Here is a 25,536-nt window from a genome sequence, read left to right on the forward strand (position 1 = left end):
GCCAGATCCCTGCTTTCAGAAGTCTTTGCCATTGAAGTGGCAGTCACTTCAGTCTGACTTGTTCTAAAACCCAGTTCTTTTGAGTGAAAGAGAATTATATAGCATAGCAATTAAGTAAAATGTCTGCCTGGCAAATCTGGATCAATTGAAAGTGATATTAAATTCCAGGGATAGGACAAAATGGCCACCAGATATAGCTAAATATTATATCATGTAGTAGACAGCATTAATATGATGTTGCATGCCTTAAAATATTTTCAAGATATGGTATAACTTTCCTATAAAATATTTGTAAAGATTGTGAACCTGTATTAAAGTTGAAACACTGTAAAAACAAACTTGAAATAATGCATTATTGATTCCTGAGAAGACTATCCTCTCTTTTAGAATGGAAGTATTATGGAAGGTTTAGCATTGTGGAAAAACAATGTGGATAAACGTTTTGAGGGTGTTGAAGACTGTATGATTTGTTTCTCAGTCATCCATGGCTCTAACTACTCTCTTCCCAAAAAGGCTTGCAGAACATGCAAGAAAAAGTTCCATTCAGCCTGTTTGGTAAGTACTGGAGTAGATAAACTTTGAACATTTTAAGTGAAAGAAGACACACAACGTTTCAGTGGCACTAGGAAAAACAATTGTTTAAGCTGTATCATTTTAATAAAGTTGAGTGGATGGATTCTTCTCTAATGAGTAGTCCATCTATTTTTAAGAAAACAGTTTACTGCCATATTGTATCATATACTTTTTATGGTGATAGTTGGGAAATTATGCAGTCTTCTTTCAGAGCTAAGAGAGAAAGACTAGCACGTGTGGGAAAGGTAATATGAACATACTAAGCTCTGTCTGCCCCATGGCAGGATTCTTAATATTTGAATCCTTAAGCATCCACATGGGCAAAAAACTTTGGAGGGTGATGTCTTCAGATATAGACTTAACTTCACCTAAGTTTCACAAGTAGCATATACTCAATGATTTTTGCAGAATTAAATTTAGTAAAATAAACCTTGTTCATTTAGCAACCTAGCATTTCACATAAAATGTCTGTCAACTCTGCTTTAATACTACTTTTTAAACTCTTTCAGTACAAATGGTTTACATCTAGTAACAAGTCTACCTGTCCGCTTTGTCGAGAGACCTTCTTCTGAAATACCTTCTCTGCTTCAATGAGCCTCTCAAGGAAAATGAAGACACCAATCAAACCTGGATTTAGTGTGAAAAGCCAATTTTACCTTTACAAATAAAAATCTTGTTTGATCAGTGTAACATACAAAACGGCAATTGTTTATATTAACACTACATATTATTACTCTACATATTTAAAACAAAGCATTCTGACATTTCAGATAGAAACTAATGACATGAAAGTGCAGTCTAAGATGCAGTCTAGAAGTGTTTAGCACAAGGGTGGTGAACCCCTGGCTGTCCAGACATTGCTGGACTCCAACCTCCATTAGCCCCAGTCAGCAAGGCCAACTTGCAGAGATGATGGGATTTGTAGTCTAACAAATGGATGGCCACAGGTTCCCCACCCCGGTTTAGCAGCATGAAGACTTTCCATATGAAGAAAACATTAACTATGTTAGAAGTCATGATTGAATCAATATTGAAGGTACAAAAATGGAAAAGTGGTACTTTGAAAACAATATAAAAGAAATGGTTCCCCTTCCACATTTGATTTGGAATGGACCCACTTTTAAGGAGTTAATTTGAGCCCAATCCTAACTGAGCTCAAACTAACTTTTTAAGCTCAACCCATTTTGGAGCTAGAGTCCTGTCACTCTAGAGTCCTAATCTCTCTTTTAGCAAACTGCATTTAATTGCAGACACTGTGGACTGCAGATTGTGAAAATAAAATATTAATATGCACTACCAAAACCTCTCTGCTGCCAAAAAAAAGCCTGCAGCTGTGGGAGATGTGTACAGGAATAAAGGCAAAGATTAATATTGGAACAGTGGAGGAGAAAAGTTAAATGAAATGTGATCAGAATTTGTCTGTCTAGATTCTTAGTACCAAGAACTGTTAAATGCTTCTTTCAGCAGCTAGCATTATAAATTTTAATAATTCATTAGTTCACATTCTTTTCCTGTAATTGAAAAAAAGTTAATCTTCATTCACCTGACAGCTCCAAACAAAAGCACAGCCATTTGTCATTAAGGAAATCTCACTTTCCACATCAAATACGTTAAACAGCTGTTTGACCAAATCTGCATTTATACTTTCTTTGATCCTGCTACTGTAATTAGAGATCCTACAGTTCCTAGGATTTTTTTTAAAAAAAATTGAGCAACTATTAGGTCTCTTTTTCATGGAAATAGTAGCTCACTGCCACATCTTTTTACAAGTAGCCATAGCTTTTTACAGGAAAAATGGTTTCTGTAACTTAAAACAGCACACTGCTGAGGCAGTAGTCTTGTGTACAAACATACTGCACACTTAAAACTTTTGTGGTCACATTAATTGACCCAATCAATTAAAATGGCCGAGTTTGATTAAAATAGGTACCATTACCCCAAGTTATCCTTTAATTGCCCAAACCAACTTTTGATGTTAAACCCTCACAATTCTTCTCTCCTTGGCTCAGCCCTCCCAAGAGGCTATGTATGTATGCTGTGTATGTATACACACATGCACCTATGGCAGCAGTCTGTAGTATACATTAAAATTGAAAAGGTGACAGTAGGCAGTGTTTTGGGCTAACTAGTAGGGCTTGTGTTAACATAAGAGCCTGCTGGATCAGGCCAGAGGCCCATCCAGTCGAACATCCTGTTCAGAGTGGCCAACCAGGTGCCTGTGGGAAGCCCATAAGCAAGATCTGTGCAAGAGCACCCTTCCTTCCTTTAGTATAGGAGCAGCAGCACTGCTAGCCCACTCACAATCTTATAGCAGCTGCCTCATATGTAGTTAGGACTGCAAAAATCTACCACCATCGCCACACTAACGGACTAACTTTGTCTGCCTCACCTGTATTGGAGTGGAGGTGATGGATAGCCAGCAGAGAATGGTTTCCTCAACGGTGACCATGAAGCAGGTATGTGCTGTGCAGTGGATTAGATTTATCTCTAGTGGAGTAGTGTCCCTTATGCCACCCTGAATGTCTTGTTCGTTTAATCTGCGTAACCCCCAGTCTATGAAACGGGACCTTGGGATGAAGTTGAGAGGGTCTTCCTGGAACCATATGGCTTGCCACTGTTGGGATGGTGTACCAGATGCAGCAAAACATTTATGTTCTTAACAGCAACATAGCAAGAAACAAAGACTCAGGGTCTCTGAATACCAGCTGGTAGGGAAAGCAACTTGGTATGATGATTATCTCATCTTAATGCTGATGGTAGCGAATCTGGCTTGGAGAGGAATGTAATACAACTGTACTCACTCAATACTTATAATCTATCCTTTAATTCTTGGTTTTATATGAGTTTAATTTTCTTAATTTGATGACAGAACCTACTGCTATGGCTAGCTCATGCACTTGTAGCAAATGCTGCCACTGAGCGTAGTTTGAATTCTGGAACTGCAGTTCTCAAATCTCCCCGACCTGACCACTAATTTTTTTTCTTTAGTGCCAGCCTCTTCATGAAAACCAGCAGCATGCTATGAGTAACTGCTAGCCTGTTTGATAAATCCAGCCCTGGCCAAAAGAACCTCTGCCTGTTGTAAGAAAAAAATAAAAACAGGTTTGAGTATAGCTGTTTTCAAACTTTCTGCAGACCACCTGAATGGAATCTGCAGACCAGCTATAGTCAGTGCATCACAGTTTGAAAACCTCTATTCTAGAGTAGTTTGTGTTTTAAAAGGTGGCTTTTGGCTGGCACGTGCTGTTAAATCCAGCATATGAAAACTCTTCCATAGGTAGCCTTCAGGATTTGCAGAATTTGAGTACTGAGAGGTTTTCTCTTCCTGCTTGTCTGGAAAGTACTTTGGTGGCTTTTAAACCACATTTATGCAATATTTCTGTAATTTCATCTGCAATTAAAAATGAGAAATCACAATTCAGTTTAAAGCAACAGCTTTTTCTTAAACAACTATCAGTCAAAGTTGTCTTCAAAAATCTGTTGAGCATTAACTATGCAACAGCCCTACCTTCCTAGATTCTCTGTTTATTTGGAAAGTAGCTGCAGCAAAAAGGAGACCCTAGGCAAATAGGGGACAGGAGGAAGAGAAAAAGTTTTAATATCCAACATGTTTCGGACTTCTCAGGTCCTTCATGAGGGCGTTTCAAATACAGAAATTCAATCTTTTGTTATACTGTCTCCACTTTCCTTCTACAGTATTAAACTTTCTCTCCTACTCCTTTGCTTCTGCCCTGCCCCCTAAAATTTGGAAAATAAAAAAGAATGCAGAAAGATGGGCTAGATGGCCAGTAATGTTAGGGGAACAGCTATAGGAGAGAGGATAGAAAACTAGGTAAGGCTCTAACACCTTATCGCTGACCAGCGGAAGGCTTGCTCGCCTAACATTTTTTTCTAATTTTAAAGAATGGAGAAACTGTTATCAACCACCAATATAGCCTTAAGATTGGCTGTCCTCAAAAAAAGCTTTACATCTCTATTACTCCCTGATTCACATTTACTTAATTGTCAACTTTGAGAGTGCCTGACTTTACCTGTATCATCTATTTAAGATTTAGAAACTGAATTTTGAGTACATCATCCAGCCATTCTACAGCAACAAGCTTTGACTAAACATTCAAGCAACAATAGGAAAGTCAGTAGTTGCAACATAATGTTGCAGCCCCTTACAGAAGTATCCCTGTTTAGAGCTATAGTCCCAAACAGATGCAGCTCTGTGGCTCTCTGCTTGAAGTTCATGAAGTAGAATGTGGGGGAAGTTTCTGGAGGTAGCAATGGAAACATTTCTCTTATCCTCCTGAAAATTGCTCCCATTTTACTAAAGGGTTTGGAATGGGGCTAGCAGCTAGCCCTAAACTTGAGTGACTTCTTGCTATCTATTGGGGGGAGGGAGGTTTTTGGAGAGTGGGAAAGAATAAAGGTGACCTTATTTCCTTTTCTGAAACATCCTTGTATAGTGCATGAAAGGGAGTTCAACCTTATGGCACAGGTCTAATCCTCCAAATATTATTAAGTTGTTAGAGCAGAGATGGTGAACCCTATTGGTCTCCAACTCCCAACAGCCCTAGCCAGGATGGTCAATGGTCTGGAATTATGGGAATTGGAGTTTAACAACATGTGAAGGTCCTCCATGCCTGTGTTTGAGGCTCAAGCAGGTCCTTTCCTCTCTCCCCCGCCTTCATCACCATTCAGTAGGCCCAAGATGCTCACAAATATGGTTGTTGGACTACATTTTGAATTTTTTTTTTAAGTTTTAATTTACAAACTAATATACTCCTGCATATCTAGGGAGTCCCCCACTTATGTAGAGACATTTATTTTTTTTAGTGACTCTGTTTAGCATCAAAACTGATGGGTGATTTTGTGCCTAACTAGCTATTAGAGGAAATAAGACTGTTATTATTCTTTTGAATAACTTTCGCCCAATTTCGAACCTACCATTCCTGGGCAAGATCATTGAGCGAGTGGTGGCTAATCAGTTGTCGACACACTTGGATGAAACGGATTATTTGGATCCATACCAATCGGGTTTCAGGACTGGACATGGAACTGAAACAGCATTGGTCGCTCTGGTTGATGATATGAGGAGGGCATTAGATAGGGGAGAATTCACCTTTCTTGTCCTCCTCGATCTCTCAGCGGCTTTTGATACTGTCGACCACAGTATCCTTTTACATCGCCTGGAGGAATCGGGAATAGGAGGCACTGTACTACGGTGGTTCCATTCCTTTCTTTCCGACAGGCATCAACAGGTAGCATTGGGGGAGGAGGTTTCAGACCCTTGGCCTCTCAATTGTGGTGTGCCACAGGGCTCTATCCTCTCTCCCATGCTATTTAATATCTATATGAAGCCGCTGGGGACAATCATCAGGAGATTTGGGCTGCAGTGTCACCAATATGCGGATGACACTCAGCTCTATCTCTCATTTAAATCTTCACCAGAGTCTGCTGTGGAGACCATGTCCAAGTGCCTGGAATCCGTGAGTGGATGGATGGGAAGGAACAGGCTGAAGTTGAATCCTGATAAGACTGAGGTACTACTCATGGGAGACAAGGGAAGGCTAGGAGATGTTGACCTGGTGTTCGACGGGGTGAAATTGCCCCTGAAGGACCAGGTCCGCAGCCTTGGGGTTGTTCTTGATTCCAAGCTGTCCATGGAGGCTCAGATTTCGGCAGTGAGCCGGGCAGCTTGGTATCAATTACATCTCATTCGTAGACTGCAGCCCTACCTTCCTGCTCATCAGCTCCCACTGGTGGTACATGCCCTGGTCACCTCTCGGTTGGATTACTGTAATGCGCTCTACGTGGGGTTACCCTTGAAAACGGTCCGGAAATTACAACTTATACAAAATGCTGCGGCTCGACTACTTACAAACTGTCGCCGCCGGGAACACATCACTCCAGTGTTGTTCGACCTACACTGGCTTCCAGTTATTTTCCGGGCCCAATTCAAGGTGTTGGTATTAACCTTTAAATCCCTATACGGTCTCGGCCCAGTTTATCTGATGGAGCGCCTCCAGCGCCACCAACCATGCCGCCCAACAAGATCAGTCACACAGGACCTTCTCTCAATCCCGCCAACTAAAACAGCTAGGTTGGCGGGGACAAGAGAGAGGGCATTTTCAGTGGCGGCCCCCACTCTCTGGAACTCCCTCCCATATGACCTTTGACATGCCCCTTCCCTGAATGTATTCCGCCAAGCTTTGAAGACCTGGCTCTTCAGACAGGCCTTTGGGACTTACGGGGAGGGTTAAATTTTTACGACCAATAGCCTACTACTCTGTACTGGAACTGTTTTATTGTTTTATTGTTATATTGTATTTTATGATGTATTTTATTATGATGTAATGTATTGTTGTTAAATTGTACGTCGCCTAGAGTGGCCATTGGCCAGATAGGCGACCCACAAATTAAATTATTATTATTATTATTATTATTCTAGCCCCCTTCAGGTGTTACTTGTGTGAAGAAACTCCATATGACAAAAGGAAAGTAGGGCTGTGTCATCTGGTCATATCCTCAATGTTCTGTGCTGGGCCAGCCCCAGCATCCACACATTGAGCACACATGTCTGCAGGGGAGCATTTATGCATGAGACACACTCTTAAGAACATAAGAAGAGCCTGCTGGATCAGGCCAGTGGCCCATCTAGTCCAGCATCCTGTTCTCACAGTGGCCAACCAGGTGCCTGGGGGAAGCCCGCAAGCAGGACCCGAGTGCAAGAACACTCTTCCCTCCTGAGGCTTCCGGCAACTGGTTTTCAGAAGCATGCTGCCTCTGACTAGGGTGGCACAGCACAGCCATCATGGCTAGTAGCCATTGATAGCCCTGTCCTCCATGAATTTGTCTAATCTTCTTTTAAAGCCATCCAAGCTGGTGGCCATTACTGCATCTTGTGGGAGCAAATTCCATAGTTTAACTACGCGCTGAGTAAAGAAGTACTTCCTTTTGTCTGTCCTGAATCTTCCAACATTCAGCTTCTTTGAATGTCCACGAGTTCTAGTATTATGAGAGAGGGAGAAAAACTTTTCTCTATCCACTTTCTCAATGCCATGCATAATTTTATACACTTCTATCATGTCTCCTCTGACCCGCCTTTTCTCTAAACTAAAAAGCCCCAAATGCTGCAACCTTTCCTCGTAAGGGAGTCGCTCCATCCCCTTGATCATTCTGGTTGCCCTCTTCTGAACCTTTTCCAACTCTATAATATCCTTTTTGAGATGAGGCGACCAGAACTGTACACAGTATTCCAAATGCGGCCGCACCATAGATTTATACAACAGCATTATCAGCAGTTTTATTTTCAATAACTTTCCTAATTATCGCTAGCATGGAATTTGCCTTTTTCACAGCTGCCACACACTGGGTCGACATTTTCATCGTGCTGTCCACTACAACCCCGAGGTCTCTCTCCTGGTCGGTCACCGCCAGTTCAGACCCCATGAGCATATATGTGAAATGAAGATTTTTTGCTCCAATTTTTTGGAGCCCGAACTGTGGAACAGCCTCCCTGAAGATGTACGCCTGGCGCCTACGCTGCTGTCTTTCCGGCGCCAGGTTAAGACCTGGCTATGCTCCCAGGCATTTTAATTGTTAAATGTTTAAATGTTTATAACGTTATTGTGTGTAGCTTGATTTTATTGTCATATTTTGTATTTTAACCTTTTTGTACACCGCCCAGAGAGCTATTCGCTATGGGCGGTCTATAAATGAAACAAATAAATAAAAGTAAAATAATTTTACACTTGTTTATATTGAATTGCATTTGCCATTTTTCCACCCATTCACTCAGTTTGGAGAGGTCTTTTTGGAGCTCTTCGCAATCCCTTTTTGTTTTAACAACCCTGAACAATTTAGTGTCGTCAGCAAACTTGGCCACTTCACTGCTCACTCCTAATTCAAGGTCATTAATGAACAAGTTGAAAAGTACAGGTCCCAATACCGATCCTTGAGGGACTCCACTTTCTACAGCCCTCCATTGGGAGAACTGTCCGTTTATTCCTGCTTTCTGCTTCTTAACTCTTGCAGACATCTGTGCTCAATGTGCAGACATCAAGGGGCAGGGGTGGCTCAGCACGGAATGCCAGGGATAGGGCCTCACTTTCCTTTCACTACCCTATTACTTCACATGAGTAATACATGAAGGGAACTTGTGTGTTTTCTACAAGGGCTTTCAGTGGTGGCGCTAAATGCCAATAGCTGAATGCCAGGTGGACGATACACGTACACAGCTCGGTATGTATCGTAGCAGTGACTCAATCTAGTTTGGCATAAAACTATCCCCAAAACTCATTCAAAGGGATTATAAAATTATTCTACAGAATGCCTCTCTCTGAAGAGATTTAACATGACAAGAAATGACTAGGCTCAACTCTTTAGAATATTTTCAAGGTGTTTCAGTAAATCCTTAAGTTGAAGAGGGGAAAAATAACCAAAATATTGCTAACCTGGATTATTTTCTTTAATTGTAACTAAGTAAAATAACCCTCTTTCTGAAAGCAAGTCTGACACCAGTGGAATGAGTCTGTCCGTAACTTCTCTGCCATTTTTACCTCCTGCCCAAGCTGCCTCTATTCCATGACTTTTTATCTAGAATAAATGAAACAAGAAAGCTACAGTTTGACCAAACAGGATTTTAGGAAAAAACAAACAAGTCAACCTTTGCAATGACTGAAGTGAAACCCATTTGAATTCAGACAATTATTTCATTCACACATACTTTCAGCTTTTTTACTATTTTTTAAGCAGAATAACCTTACTGTCAATAATTATTGAAGCAGCTGTGGAATACTAAGCCTGCAAACCTAAGCCCATTTACCTGAGAGCAGGCTCCCGAGGGACTAAGTAAATGTGCTTAGGATCAGGCTGCAAGTATCCAAAACGTGCACATGCAAACTTCCTAAGAATATTATAAATGGAAGACAAAAATACTTTAGAATTTAGCTAGTGAATGATGAAAATAGATTAGGAAATGCTGCATCTGAATTCAATTCAAATAGCCAAAGTCACCTCTTTGAAGTTTTCAGACAGGTGAAATACTGCACATTCGATGGGTAACAACTACTACCCAAACATGCAATAGGTTAATCAATGATTTTCTCATATGTGTTTTTGTACAAACCTCTAATACTTACCTCAGCAGAAGGGGTTACCACATAAGGTGGGTTAAATACCAGCAGATCAACTTTCCCATTCAGTCGTGGCAACAATGCTGTTACCTAGATGCAGGTTGAAGCACAATAAACATACCTTTTATTTCTCATCAAAATTCACGCATTATTAAAGACATATCACATGTATAAATCTTATGTAAGATATAATGCAAACCAAACCTGCTTTGGAAAACTATTCTTTCAATATGGTTTGGTAAGACGTTTGTGGCGAGGGGGAGTTTACAGGTATACAAGCTTGTTCAGCTCTAGCACATGACCTCTATTTAAGTTACAGAAGATTGACTTAATAAAAATAATGAGTATCAATCCAAAAGATGTCTCATGGTCTCTATGCTCCAAAAGAAGTACCACCCTCCCCCAAAGCTTAAAGTACCTTTGTAATACAGTAGGGCCCTGCTTTTCGGCAGCCCACTTTTCGGCATTCCACTAATACAGTGGTTTTCAATTAGAGTAAGGCCCCACTCATACGGCACTTGTTCCGCTTTTAAGGCGTTTTTCGGGCGCCATTTTATTGATGGAGTTCCGCTTTTTGGCAGGTTTCGCTTTTAGGCAGGGGTCCGGAACGTAACCTGCCATATGAGTGGAGCCGTACTGCATTTTCAAACTACTAAGTAAGGATAGTTTTGCCACAATTACTCTTCAAAGGCAATGACAAATAAGGGTACCTCTACATCAAAATGATTAGTGAAGTGTTCAGTGTTATCCATCCAAAGGATAAATTATATCTCACCAGATCAGTAATTATGGGCTGAATGTCAACATTATTATGTACAGCTGTCTCCACAGTGCACAGACCTGCCACAGGGTTGATATCGGTACACCTATAAGCACCAAATGAGTCATGTTTCAGTTAACATTAGCCATCTGTGGTTAACTAAGAAAACAAACTGGATATTAAATACAATTTGATGAGATGGTATTAAAACTGTTATAATGCAATACACATAATACCTACAAGCTGCAGTTCCTAGCTAAAGACTATTCAGTTGTAGTTTGCAACAATTAAGATACCCTGTTAACCATAACTCTATGCAAAATTCAAATACTCCTAATTCGAATTTCATAAGACAATTGCTTCTACCCATCTCCAATTCTTCAATGGTAGACAACTCATGAAGGAATTTTGCTCATGAATCTATATTGAACTAACCATGAAGTCCAAAGCATTTATAGTAATTAAGCAACTAGAATATAGCTTTCCACACAGCTCTGGCTTTGAAAGAAAGCACAGTGGTAACCTTTATTAATCAAGACTAATCAAATCCAAAGAACAGTGGGCTTCCATGTAACATAGTGGCTCAGTTGAGAGAGCATATGAAACTATGATGAATGAATCTTAATTATGATTTGGCACAATGTATAAATTGATAAACTATATTTACAATCTATCAGTAACCCAGAATTGGAAACTATGGTTTGAAGAGTGTTTGCAAGCCATAGCTTGTGCTAATCTCAGTTTGGCATGATGTCCATCTCTAGATGTGGTTGCACCAGAAAGACAGAAATAAGCTTATGAAATTAAGTACTGAAAGGATGGGAAACAAAAAACAGATAAGCACGTCTAAAGAATAGTTTGCTGCTTGTCCATTTGGAAACTCAGTGGTTTAGGTTGTAAAATAAATTCACAATGATTTGGTGTGATATCTGTACTGAGCCATTAGCTGTGTAGAGCTGGCAGGTGCCAGGGCTGTGGAGTTGGTACGCCAAACCTTCAACTCCGACTCCTCTATTTTCCTACTGTCTGACTCCGACTCCACCCAAAATTGCTTCCGACTCTGACTCCATGACTCCGACTCCACAGCCCTGGAAAGGGCTGTAAATGTCTTTTTAAATTGGAAGCTCTCGTAGGAGCATTTTTATCGCTGCCTGAATATGCGCTGATCTTGGCATCACAGCATTTGTCTTCATCTGGGTCCTGTGTCATACACTGACACACAAAATGTTTTCCATCTTGAGTTATGGTGAAATGCTCAACTACAGATGACTTCATGGGAAGCTTCTTTGACATTTTGAATTTATATTTTAAAAAAATTGTCAATCAAAATTTATTTTGAAGCCGGAGTCGATACATTTCTACCGACTCCAACTCCACCCAAAATTGCTTCCGACTCCACGACTCCGACTGCACAGCCCTGGCAGATGCACAGCATTAGTTTCAAGCTATGCATCTTCTTTCTCCTAAATGGTCTTATTTCTACTAAAGGAAGGATCCACTGGCAATTATATTTGCTCATGATTTTAATTAGACTTCCTATATTCACAAAGTTTTAAAAAAACACTATAGTATGCCATTTAATTAAAAACAACAACTGAAGCACAGTCAAATGGGTAACATTTTTGTAATCTTGTAGGAGGGGGTATGTTTAAGTAATCATATGCACCCTGGTTTTCATTGACCCTACAGTACAATTTAAAATAGCATATAAGTACTCACAAGCATAATGCTTTGGGTCCAACAATTGAAGCCAAAAAAGTTGAAACTACTCCAGATCCACATCCTACTTCGAGGCAGATCTCAATGCTAAAAGTTTTAGACATAAAAGCAAGGGTACAAGGACATTAAAAATGAAGGCTACACTGCTACAAAGACTTCAGATATAGCTCTAAGATGTCTGAATTGATACAATTGTTAAAACAATTGAACAAAAATTTAAAAACTATATTAATTTTTCTGCAGCAAACAGATTAATGTTGTCCAGTGGAAGCTTTACATAGAATGAGTATACCCATTAAGAACTTAAATTCTATTTTTATACATTCATTAGATTAATTTTTAAAGAGATTAGATCCATTTTTTCATGTAGTTTTCAACTAGTGATTTCTCAAACTGGTAAACCCTATTTAAAATACACCACCTAATGCTGGAGACCTTTCAATACAAACTGTAAGCCCAGGTTCTCAAGAGATTTTCAGTTTGTAAATGCCAATGTTCAGATTTTGCTGCAGAATCAATCAATCATCTTGCAGATGGACGTTTGTTCTAGACAAATTACACTTAGGCACCATTGTCATAACCACAGGAAAGGGGTATCCTAGATATCACACTGGACTAAACCATAGTTGCAGAGCACATTTTATGTTCATAAGGGGCTGATTCACATGGAGGTTTAATGGGAGTCTGGTACTACTTGCATCCCCATTTAATTTGCATGGTTCACATGACGTTGCAGGCAATCAGCAGCTAGAATGCAGTTTTCTCCTTTAAATCTGTAGCTACCCAATCCTCTTTTAATCCGAAAAGGGAAGGAAAAAACATCTCCACTTCATATCTCTAGTGCTTGCAGACCATGTGCTCCGATGCTTTTAGGTGGGTGTCAATCATCCCCCCTCCAAGCCCACTCCCCACTCCTCCTGATGGGCTCCTGTTTTGCAAGCCTACTACAAACGATGCTTTATTTTTCTTTCCCCCCCAACTTGTGCAAAAAAGCATATAACTGTTCAAACAAATATTTGTATTTCAGCTGGATTGTAGCAATGAAACTACAAATAATCGCATTTCAGGGTTTTTTTTAATGAAACTTACTCTGGAACAAACTGAGCATGCTCAGTTGCCAAGGTAACCAGAGGAAGTGGTATTTTGACCTTAAGAGGGCATGGTCATTAGGAAGCTGCGTGGTTGATCATTTCCCTTCAGCGTGAATGGAAAACAGCGATTGGAAAGTGGGAAGTGTGAACCTTGCAAATCTAACACGATGGCAAAAGCTTCATCTTTAATATGAAGTTCAGCTCCCATGTGACTCAGCCCAAGGTCTCCGGTTCATTTGCTGGCAACTCCAGTTTTAAAAGAAAGTCTCATGTATTAGTGCTGATAAAGATCTCGTCACAAAGCTGACTGAACTCCCTTTGGCAGAAACTGTTCCCAAACATTGATACAACAAAAGCCATTACACTGGAATAGAACATTACATTAAGCCATGAGCTGCTTTGACAAGGCCCTACAAAGAAATAAGGTAAAGTAGGTGCCTCTTCAGGTGGTGTGTTTTTTGAGTGCCATTAGAGGTGGCAGCATGAGAGATGTCTGATTCATGGAGCAGAAGTCATCAGGAAATTCTCCTTACAAGCCCCTTGAAATAGAAGCAGTGCTCATGTATTTCAGTGAGACTTTCTGGTTGATTGTGGCATAATTGATTAGTAGAATTGCTACAATTTAAAATGCCTGCTTCAAACCAAAATGGACTAGAGCCTTGCTTACTTTATGCTGCTTACTTCTTGTGTGTGTTAAATCCTGGCTGGTACATAATTTTCACACATGCATCCTGGTCTTCTGTATGTTACTCAAGAGTACCTCTGTTCAATGGTATAAATTAGTCAGAAGAAAGTACCTCCATGTTTAGATTGTTACATTTTTACCTCACCCTTCCTCTAACAAGCTCAATTAGTATTATCCTCACAACAACTCTGTGAGACACATTAGGCTGCGATAGTAGCCCACTTTGCACATCACAATAAGAAAAACGTGCAGGCTCCCAGAGAGATCACAGCTGCTTTGCTCCTTCAGTCCTGCTGCACCACTGTCAACTAAGTCACAGTTCATAATTCAGCTCTCTCAAGACAAGCCAGGAGTTGTAACCAGGTTTGTCCAATGGTTTACAGCTTATGGTTTGTCTGGGACAGCTAAACTATGCGCCATGGTCCACACAACACACGAAGACAAAGCATGGTTTAGCTCAGTACAGCAGCAAAATAATCAGAGGTTGTGCTCTCCTCTCTGGGTGCCCATACATTTGCTTGTTCACAGTAAGCCATGGTTTGGCTTAGCATTCAAACAAGGGCAGTGACTGGACCAGTGAGCTTCATGACTACAGTTGAAAATGGGTCCCTCTAGACCAGTGGTTCCAACCTTTATTACTACAGGACCCCCTTTGTAAGCTGAAAAAACTTTGTGACCCCCTCCTACTAATTGTAATTTTAGTCTGTTAATTGAAAAAATGGTATGTGGCAAAATCACATCTCCAAATATCCCTTTCCATAAAAAGCTCCCTACAGACAGGGAGGGGTTGTTTTCTTAATGCAAAGGTGGTGGTAAAGTGGTTTTCAGTGTTGGGCTAAGATCCAGGTTCAAATCCCCACCCAACCATGAAACCCACTGGGTGTAAAATAAAATGGAAGGGGGCGAACCATGTACACTACCTTGAGCAACTTGGAGGAAAGCTGGGATATAAATGCAATAATAAATAAATACATTTCAGCTGCAGCATGTGGACCCCAGCCTCAGTCAACCTGCTGAGCTTTTTTAAAATCATCATCATCATCAAGAAGCAGCAATGTGGTAGTGGTGAGGATGCTAGATTGTGAACACAAAAGGATGAATAGGCTGAGGAGAGGGGTTACTGCTTTTAGGCCTTGGGATGATCATCAGAACTTGGTTAGCATGCACTTGGAGAATGGGTGGAGCAGAAGACAGATCAGTGCATGCACACACACAGACACACCTGCCCCTCCTGCAAGCATCTGTAGGTGTGCATGCATTTGGGTACGTCCTCAACTGCTGCAGCATCTTGGAGAGAGAAGTTGGGGGGGGTGGAATGTAGGTGAAAGAAAGGGGGGGACACTGGCGCACACACTTAGCTTCAGAAATGAGGGGCAAGCAAGTCCTGAGCTTCCTCACTGCTCCTTGGCTCCATCTGGGCCAAAGGCGAGATCTGGATAGCCTTGTAAATAAGAATAATTTTTAAAAGGAGGTGGAAACGAAGCAGGAGTCAAGAAAGGCAGGCAGGCTGGCTGTCAGGAAGGAAGGGGAAAAGCGTCCTTTGCTTGCAGCCTTGCATCTTTTTGCTTCACAAACAGCCCTCTCCTCTCATTCTGAGTAAGGGTGTCGTCAGCAGTGGCAGTGTGAGGAGACGGGAGTCAGGATAGTAATCCCCTCTTCTTCCTGGTTAGCACCTCCCTCAGCCTCCTTTGCATCTGCCACGTGTGGTATAGGCAGATGCGTGCCCTCGGTGCACCTGAAAGATGCTCTGGCGCTTCAGCAAAGTCCTCCACCTCATTTGAAGCAAGGGGGAGGTGTCATCTGCAGCAGCAGTGGGAGACAGACAGCGTCCAGGTAGTGAAGACTTCTTAAAAAAATTAATAAATAATTCATTTCTTTACTGTTTGTGGCTTCCTCTGGATTACTTCACGGCCCCCAGGATGAGAACCACTGCTGTAGACCTAACCAGTACACCACACTGGCTTTTATATACAAAACTGTAGTATATTAAGAGACCAAGGCTGCCTCCCAGGAAGAATATCTTGGCAAGGGAAAGACAGCCTAGTTGCATCCATCGGCCAAATAAAGAACAGCTGCAGACATCTTCTCTACAAGAAAGAACACTCTTCAACTTTCCTTTGGATTGGAAAGCTGATGGGAAGCATGTTCTGGTCCTACACATTGGCCTGAAGATTGCTGGTGTGTATGTATGTGTATGAGTGTGTGTGTGTTTTAGGTCTGTTGCCCTGTTTCTTGTAAGCCACCTTGAGAATCATTTGAATCCACCATAAATCTTCAAAATAAATATGATGCTCATGGTTCAGTACACTTTTGTTGTGTGCACATTTTTTTAAGGTTCACATGTAAAGTGTGGAGTGACTCTAGGAAATCTGCTCTGAGATCATGCCAAGATGAAGGAAGGCATTTGGAACGTGCATCATAATGGAACCTGGGTTTAATGTCCTTCCCAAGGAGGTCCATATAGACTTCTCTTTTCTGTCATTAGGCAGGAGGCACACACATTTCTGCTTTCTCCGACTTTTAAAAACTCTACAATATAAACTTTTTTCAAAAACTCACAACAATTAGATTTTACTATTCTATTGAATGGGCTGCTCCTGCTTTGGTTTGCCCTTTGCATTTGGTGTAACAGTTTGTATGCGTTATTGTTGTTGTTTCATACTACTCTCTTAGGCATCCTGGGAACATAATTCACATCCTGCACCTTCAGTATACATTTATGGAAAACAAATAAAGAGACTAAAGTTGTTGTGTGACCTGAACAAGCAGCTAGTACACATTTTTAAGACTCATAACAGGGACTTAGGGCTGCTTAGGGATTGAAAAGGTCGTAGAAACGAAGAGCACGAAACCACCACCCCCAACCTCAGCGGCTACATGCGTTCTCCTCAGTCTCTCTTCCTCATGGCTCTCTCAAGTCACGTCCACCATCTCCTCACCTGGCGCTCCTCAGCTCCTCCGCATCCCCCTCCAGAGCATCCAATAACACAAAAGTGTCTTCGGCGGGTTCGTAGATCTCGCTGAAGGGACCCTGCGGTCCCACGTGCTGGTACCACGGAGTAGGGATCATGGTGGTCCACCCCACCTACCTGTCTGCTGTCTTTTACGATTGCCCTTAACGAAGATGGCGGCCGCGGTTTCCCTAAGGTACTGAAACCCCGGCCGCCATCTTAGTTGATGGCAGAGATGCGCGCGCGTAGCACGCACGCCATCAACAAAGATGGCGGCGGAGGCGTCATACCCCTAAGTAAACCGCGGCCGCCATCTTCGTTAAGGGCAATCATAAAAGACCCGACAGGTAAAGGGGTAAAGGGGGCGCGCGCGGGTACGTACGTGTGCGCCTGGGCGCACACACACACGCCGCGGCCCAGGGCGAGCTGATGCCCAAGGGCCCCGGCATTGCTGGAGCCGGCCCTATAGGTCAGGATATAAGAAGTGGGCCTTTCTGAATATTACCACTCCTCTCATTTAATCAAAAGTCTCTGCCCATTTGAATCTCTTCAATAATCAAAATATATGGAAACTGAATGTTGTTCATTGCCTGGTAGTGAACAAGCCCAACTGTTAAAAACTACTAATAGCTTGTTGAAAACAATCTAGTATTGGGTGGTGGATACAAATCAGGAAACGCGCCTGTTGCTGAAAGCTGTGACAATGCCTGTGCAAGATTTCATGGGTGCAATAAGTACCTTAATTCCTTCTACCTATAAAAATGACACGGAGCCCAATCCTAAGCCCCACCAAGTTCAATTGTATTTACTTCCATATCAAACTGTACAAGGATTGTAGTCAAAGAATCCTTTGGCACTTTAAAGATGAGGGTTGCAGTCCTAACTCCATTGACCTGGGAGTAAGTCCCGCTGAATTCATGAATTCAGGCAAGCGCATTTATTGTAGTATAATATTTTGTGACTTGCAGCCAGCTTTACCATATGCCTGAATTAGTGGGGTTTTGTTTAAAAAAACACAACACCTTCAAGAGACACAAAACTTGGTAAATCAGAGTCTGGAATGTGCTTAACCTCAAGGTCCTTAACCATGCAGTTGGAAGTTAGCAGAGATGAATCCAACCAGACAGAGTAACAGAGCAATCCAAACTATAGGAAGCTGGAGTAATTTACACTGGGGTAAATTATGGCAGTGTAATATACCCCTATTCCAAACTCCATTCAGGAGCAGGGCTACTACCAGTTGAGCCGGTCCAGGCCTGGCAGAGGGAAAACAAGCCTTTAAAATATAGTTTTGACTTATACCAACTCTTGCCACTGTAACTTCAGCTGGGTTGCCAGGTCATGTGATTGTGGTAAACGGGTAGATGATGATCTGCCCATGCCCCACTCCCAGAATGGCTCTTTTTCAGGACTTATCCTGGCCTTGGCTCAGCTGGCTTTGGCTGAGCCCTGGCTCAGAAGAGTTGAAGGACTTACACCAGTGTATCTATGGCTGAGTCAGGATGAGCAACTTCAGCTGGCACAGCCCTAGCTGAGTCCAAGCTCAGCCGGATATCTGCCTTTTCCAAACTCCCCTCAATCTGGTGGTGCTTGGATTTGGATTGCTCCCTGTGTGTTCCAAACCCAACACAGACAATAACAGATGTAGTGGTTAGAGTGTTGAACCAAGACCTGGGAGACCAGGGTTTGAATCCCCACTCAGTCATGAAGTTCACTGGGTGGCCAGTAACAGCCCCTCAGCCTAACCTACCTCACAGGGTTGTTGTAGGGATTAAATGAGGGGGGAAACCATGTATGCCACCTTGACCTTGAGGAAAGGTAGGATATAAAATAAATAAATGACACAATAATCAACAATATAAACAATACAATTTTTGCATGTATCTGTTTATGTGCTAGTTATTTTAGGAGTGTACATGCATACAGCGTGCACATAATATACATAAACTATGCCCATAATAATGCACATATGTGAAAGTTATTAGTACTTTAAACGGAAAGGGGAGTCGCTCTTCATAGACATTAAGGACCAAGACAAGAATTAGGGAAAGAAAATCTGTGTGGATAATAAACTCAACATCGAGATTTCCTGAAAAATCCATCCCTAGCAATAGATCATCTATATCTAAGAAAATTGTTCAGCAGTTCCACTTTGTAAAAAGTTGGATTTTCTGAACTCTGAAGAAAAAAATGGAACCTGAACAGGGGAAAAAAAAGAGGACACTGTGATTGCTATGTCATTGCAGATGCCCTATAAAAAGTGAAAGAACAAACAATGGCTGTTGCACAGTAAGTGCCCAATGTTGAAGCAGCTGAAGTGTGTAGAACATGTGAGTCACCAAGGCCACATTAGACTACCAACAGCTATGTACTGTGGCTTGCCTGCTGCTTATAATCTCCCAGTTTTTTGCAGCTCCAGACAGGTTGTGGACACAGGATGATGCTGAAGCCCTGGGGGGGTTACATACATAGCTGGTGGGGCGCTAGTACGACTTGGTAACAAGTTGTGCAGCCTTGCTGTAAGAGTTACAATCTGACTCAGTGCATGAGAAAAATAGGGTGATGTTAATCTTTAACGTAGCCAGACTGCCATCATGTGGCTTATTTAGGAAATGTGTGCTTTTGTTGAGGGAAATGACTGTAGGGTTAGCAAAGGCACAGACATGCATGTGCTGCGTGTATTTTCCCACTTCTGTAACACATAGCAAGTGTGAAAGTTCACACAAAAAATTGATTTCATATACAATTTTGGATTTGGATTTACTTATCTGCTCTAATGTGTACATTTGGTACAATAACAATAAAGAGTATTGTGGCATGTGACTGTGCTGTAATTGATTTATTGTAGCATGATTTTTCTACCATGTTCATTGTGGCTTATAAGTTTTAACAAAAATCTGTTCATCTTTAAAATGCCAGAAGACTCTGCTAATTTGGCTAACATGACTACCTTTCTAGAATTTCGTACCATAGTCTTTCTCTAAGGACCTTGACCAGGTAGGAATCGGGAACATGAAACTTGGTACAAAGCGATAGCAGCAAAATAGTTTGCAACAATTATAGTTGGTTCTTGTAACAGTACAATTACTGTTTAGGCTGGGCCTCAGACTCACTGTGGGAGCAATAGACAATTCAGAAGTCAAGGTCCAACTGCCGTTACAAGCCAACAATAACAAAGTGGCGTCTTCAACTAAAAGAACATGTTGTAGGCAGATAGCACACAATAAAAGTGTTAGTCACTAAAATATGTGAGATACAGATTACATGCACTTATGTGATGAATTATTGACCTTAGTTCTAGTTCTCTTCTCTGGCAACCATGTATAACTGATTCTCTGAAAGTCTTTATACCTCAATAGATATGTGATCTCATTTAGCTAGTCCTTTCCTTGAAGATGGGAAAGGAAAGTTTGGTTTTTCCATATTTATGAGTGTTCCATACTTATGACTTTCCAAACTTATTTGTGTTCTGTTTTGCCACCCCATCATATTCGGTGTCTGAATAAAAGACATAAAGACTCTTTGATAAACAGTATCTTATGGACTCGTGCACTCTTATGTCCAACATCTGCCTCACAAATCCATACAGAGGAAATTCTGTCTTAAAGAAATATGTTCTACAGACATAAAAGTGGATTCCCTTCCACAGTCCTCTACTAGTCCATCATCTTTGCTTTTTAATTATTCCTTGTACTCTGCAGGCTTCCAAGTCACTGTTTTCTCACAACTGAGAACATGGTCATCGCTACTCTTTCAAACACTGAGGGAATTGCTGGCAAGTTCACATCAGTGAGAAGCTTTAAAAGAACCCAAAGAGGTATATAATCTGGAACAAGACTTATAAACGATATTAGAATAATCATTTTAAATGGAGAGATTATATAATAATAATAATAATCTTTTCATGGTGCAAATACTTGGGAAGTACATGAAGACGCTTTCTGTAGATTATTGACCTCTTCTAGGGCCTGCACGTATTTCCAGAAGTGCTCAAATATTTTCTGTGTGCTTGGCCACGCTCTTAAGAGCTCCCCAAAACCTTCAGTGCATTGGTTCATGTATAGCCCACCATCCTTTAATAGATGTTTGTGATTTGGCTGAGCAAAATCCATGAGCTTTGCACTGGCCTTTCCTGGCTATAGATAGGACTAGAATATCCATGCCTAGAACTTCAAAGTCAGGGCCGGTTCTAAAGGGCAGCCAGGTGGGGCACTGGCCAAAGGGCCCATGCAGGGCCCCTGCGCTCCCCTTCCGCAATCCGCGGCAGGATTGCTGCCATGGATAGCAGGGCAGGAGCTTCAGAACCGCCCGCTATTCCCCCGCTTCACCTACCTTCCTCTCTGCTGCTTTTTGCGGCTGTGCGCACTGCATGCGCACAGGTTTGCCATCAATCAAGATGGTGGCCAAGGTTTCCCTATGGGGCTGAAGCCTCTGCCGCCATCTCGGTTGATGGCAGCAATGCGTCCATGTAGCACGCATGTGTGCCATCAACCAGATGGCGGCAGAGGCTTCAGTCCCTTAGGGAAACCTCGGACGCCATCTTGATTGATGGCAAAGCTGCACATGCAGTGCGCGCCGCTGAAAAAACAGCACAGAGAAAGGTAAGTAGAGCGGGGGAATGGCAGGATCTCCCGCCCTGCTATCAGCAGTACCAATCCTGCTGCGAATCACAGAAGGGGAGTACTGGGGCCCAGGGCAGGCTGGTGCCCAAGGGCCCTGGCATGCCTGGAGCCGGCCCTGGTCCCCGCTCTCACCATGCCCACCACAACAGAATCGGGCAGGTGTTGAGGACAACAAACCGGTATAGCTGCCTTTTCCTATCTTTGTGGTTGATAACGAGTCACACAGGCAGAGGCAGGGCCAGAAGGAGAAGCCAGCTGTCATTCCACATGCACCCGCGTATGTCACGAAAAGACCAACGGCAAGCTTGCGGTATTAAAGCTCCTTCCTCTCCGAATTGATTTCACTATAGGTTCAACCGACCTTCAGCTGAAAGAACCAACAGCCAGGGATTCAGGCTGGAAATGGCTACAGAAAATACTCGGTTGACCATAGAAGTACAACATTTAGAGTCACATGGTGTCATAGTTCATATTGATAGTTCTGATCTATAGCATTACTCTCCCACACATAGTATTGGAGCCAATGGCGGGTTTCACATTTTAGCGCAAGCTTAGGCCGCTGTCACTCCACTTGTGTTCTGCCTCTATGGAAAGTTCTTTTGTCTGCAGACCGGATTTCCCGGTTGCTTTTGATGAACTTTGAGGGGTTCAACTCCAGATGATCCTGGACCTGCTGTTAACTAAGTTAACGGCATCCCATCCACACCCCAAAACCGAAGCAAAGATGGGGGAAGATTTTTTTTGGCTTAAGTGTTCTCACATTTTTAAAGGGTTCTCTTACATTTAAATCTCTTGTGATGTGTAGAATTGAACAGGCAAAAATGCAGTAATGAGAGAGGCTTTGCCCTTTGAATTTCTACTTGTCATCTAGGGCTAAAGGCACAGGAGTGCAACTTAACAGGCTCCCACTTGTTGCAGTACATCATGGCCTGTACCTAGAAGAGTAGAAAACATGGGTTGGGGAGAGAGAGAACATGACTCCAGTGACGTTACAAGCTGTAACAGGTGGAAAAGGAACACTTGGCCCACCACAACATCTTCTTGATGGAGATACAGTAGTGGTGATGGAAAGTACATTTCTGCCTGTAGCCCACAAAAGACCGTGGGGACTTATCCAGTTGAAACACAACATTCAGGGGTGGCTATCAACAAGGGCAAAACTCAGGTGTACACACTTTCAGTTGACTTTGCTGGTGTACAGCAGATTGCCTGTGCGACTCTTATCCACATTTATCCCAAAGTTCTACAAGTGGAACTGTGCCTTGATTGGTTGAATTCTAACTCACAGGATCTCCCCTACACACATATATTACCACATGTTCTTTTGTCTGGGCAGGGGGAACCAGTGCCCCTCCAGATGTTGGACTCCCAACAGCCCCAACCAGTATGGCCAATAATCAGGGATCATGGAAGTTGTGGTCCAGCAATATCTGGAGGGCCCCAGAAGTCCCACCATTGGTCTTTACTGTGAAACACACATTTGTTTCAGTCATTAGAAGCACCAACTCCTACAAAGAAGTCGTACTACAGAGTACCCATTTCCTCTTTACCTTACTGCCTTTCTGTTTTTTTGTCCCACTTTTTTGAGTAGTGCAGTTATTTCAAAGACTGGCAATGAAAGGGATCTTCTTCCTTCATATTTCTCCTCAAGACCCACCTTTTCTGTGAATTCTTTGGCATACACATAGTCCTTAGGCCCTTTATAAACTAAATATAAGTATATGGAACTAAAACAATATTCTTTTCCTTTTATCTCAGTATCCATTTCCCACCTCTTCTAATGTCTCCTTGTATCAGGTTATTGATTGCAGAACCTTTGGACAGGGACCTGTATTCTGTAAAGCACCATGGACATTTCTGTATTTACAAACAACTTTGCACCCGGCATTGTTTGGGAATTCTAAGAAACCAAAAAGGTCAGTGCAGTTTTGAAATCAGTAGTTAAGATCAGTGCAGTTTTGAAAAGTTCACTCTGCTATCTTCAAAGTGGTGTCAAATCATATCCAAACATAGACAAAAACCTGCTCCCTGATCTCTGGAACTGTCATGCAAAACTAGGTTATGGTATCTTAAGAGTAGGGTTGCCAGGTTCTTGGCCTGAGACTGATCCTGTATCGTTAGGAGAAGAGAAAGTCAGCCACGTGCAGGTGTTTTTGCAACACCGTAATGGGAAAAACCACAAGGTGGAATTCTCCCTGCCCCCTGCACAACTTTTAAAGATACAGAAGACCTCTTGGAGGCTGGGCCTGGCAACCAAGAGGTCTTCTGTATCTTTAAAAGTTGTGCAGGGGGAAGGGAGAATTGCACCTTGTGGTTTTTCCCATTACAGAGTTGCAAGAACACCTGCACTTGGCTGACTTTCTCTTCTCCTAAAGATACAGGATCAGTCTCAGGCCATGACCTGGCAACCCTAGATGGAATATATATACTACTACTACTACTACTACTACTAGTAGTAGTAGTAGTAGTAGTAGTAGTAGTACTGCTACTACTAAACCATCTATGCAATAATCTCAAGATATCAGTACATTTTCAGAATACACACAGGACAAAGTATTTCTTGTAACACCATAACAACCAATAGTGTGCTGACTAACTTGGTGGGCCAATATTATGTTGTTGCCAAAGATGAAGATCAACTCCAATTCTTCAGTTTGCTTTTGGGTGGCCAGGAAAAATTAGCTTCAGCAAAGAATCATGCTTGCTGATTTAAAATGAATCCAGGTCTGCTACAAACATTGGAAAATGGCAGTGGCCAAGAACAGAATTCTATTTGTGAGGTTTTATGAGCTCATGATTTTGCATGAAACCTGAGGTCTAATGTTAGGCACAAAAAATATTCAGTTAGCAGATAGTGACCGGTTCTGCTTGCGTAAGACAAAGTAATATATACAGCAATATTTAGCCCTAACAATAATACTATGTCATGTTGTGTTGAAATGACAATGACATTTATTATTCGGGGTGGATGGAATGACAGCTGTACAAAACATTCCTATGCTTGTCTACTCAGAAGTACTGTGATTAATGGGGTATATTCCAAGGTAAGTGTGTTTAGGATTACAGCCTAAACCACATGCTGTTTATAATACTCATGTATAGACAGAGAGAGAGGTGTGCATATCTTCTGAGATAGTGCATATACTTAGCTTCTTTTGAAGTGGATTCTGGGATCTGATGGAACTCAGAATTAGAATAGTTGTTACTAGGGTTGCCAGGTCCATGGCCTGATCCTGATCCTGTATCTTTAGGAGAAGAGAAGGTCAGCCAAGTGCAGGTGTTCTTGCAACTCTGTAACGGGAAAAACCACAAGGTGAAATTCCCCTCCCCCTCCACAACTTTTAAAGATACAGAAGACCTCTTGGAGGCCAGGCCTGGCATGTTCCCATGTCTAATGATGCCCATGGTGTGGGGGCCAGTATGGGGGGGTGTTTTTCCCAGGGGGTCATGCTTATGGAGGTTCATCATGCGCCAACAATGTTTTTCTTTCACCAATGGGGCCCCATCTGCACTATACATTTAAAGCAGTATCATCCCACTTTAAACAGTCATGGCTTCCCCCAAAGAATCCTGGGAACTGTAGTTTATTAAGGGCACTCTGGAAATTGTAGCTGTGTGAGGAGAATAGGGGTCTCCTCTTAGCACCCTTAAAAAATGACAGTTTCCACAATTCTTTAGCCAAGATTGTTTAAAGTGGTATGATACTGCTTTGAATATATAGTGCAGATGGGGCCTGCGTGAAGATGCATCTCTTTGTCAAGGCCTTTTGGGAGGGGTGAGATGAACTGGAGGATTGAGAGTGCCTTGTTTTGCTGTCACTGCCTCTGGTTTTTATTGTAATTGTATTGATGCAGATTGTATTTTGTTTAGTTTTATGTCATTAATTCTCTGTATTAAATGTGCATATATTTTCTGCCCTGAGACTATTGTAAAAATAAATACATGCAATAATTTTCAGTTTTATACCTGCTATCATCTTTCTTTCATTGTCTTAATTACCACTTAGAAGC

The 25,536-nt window shown here is 41.9% G+C and overlaps 2 protein-coding genes across 4 annotated transcripts in view; one reads left to right on the forward strand and one right to left on the reverse strand.

The window, feature by feature from the left end:
- The window catches only part of LTN1 (listerin E3 ubiquitin protein ligase 1), a 55,170-nt gene extending 53,898 nt beyond the window's left edge, over positions 1-1,272 (forward strand). For both annotated transcript variants that reach the window (XM_061627872.1, XM_061627873.1), the window contains 2 exons: positions 388-555; positions 1,083-1,272. In XM_061627872.1, coding sequence (XP_061483856.1) covers positions 388-555; positions 1,083-1,145 — 231 coding nt within the window. In that variant the 3' untranslated portion in view covers positions 1,146-1,272. The remainder of the gene's footprint in view (positions 1-387; positions 556-1,082) is intronic.
- On the reverse strand, positions 652-17,087 carry N6AMT1 (N-6 adenine-specific DNA methyltransferase 1). 2 transcript variants are annotated; one of them, XM_061627875.1, is made up of 7 exons: positions 16,893-17,087; positions 12,178-12,264; positions 10,474-10,564; positions 9,705-9,788; positions 9,018-9,159; positions 4,082-4,132; positions 3,879-3,964 (listed from the first exon to the last, which is right to left on the reverse strand). In XM_061627875.1, the coding sequence occupies exons 1-6, from the start codon at positions 17,021-17,023 to the stop codon at positions 4,086-4,088; spliced, it is 582 nt and encodes a 193-aa protein (XP_061483859.1). In that variant the 5' UTR covers positions 17,024-17,087; the 3' UTR covers positions 3,879-3,964; positions 4,082-4,085. The 2 variants fall into 2 exon arrangements, with proteins under 2 accessions (XP_061483858.1, XP_061483859.1); XM_061627874.1 differs by lacking the exon at positions 4,082-4,132 and having other exon boundaries at positions 652-3,964.
- Positions 17,088-25,536: the final 8,449 nt, after the last annotated feature.

The sequence above is a fragment of the Rhineura floridana genome, chromosome 5, assembly GCF_030035675.1.
Source record: "Rhineura floridana isolate rRhiFlo1 chromosome 5, rRhiFlo1.hap2, whole genome shotgun sequence".
Taxonomy (NCBI): domain Eukaryota; kingdom Metazoa; phylum Chordata; class Lepidosauria; order Squamata; family Rhineuridae; genus Rhineura; species Rhineura floridana.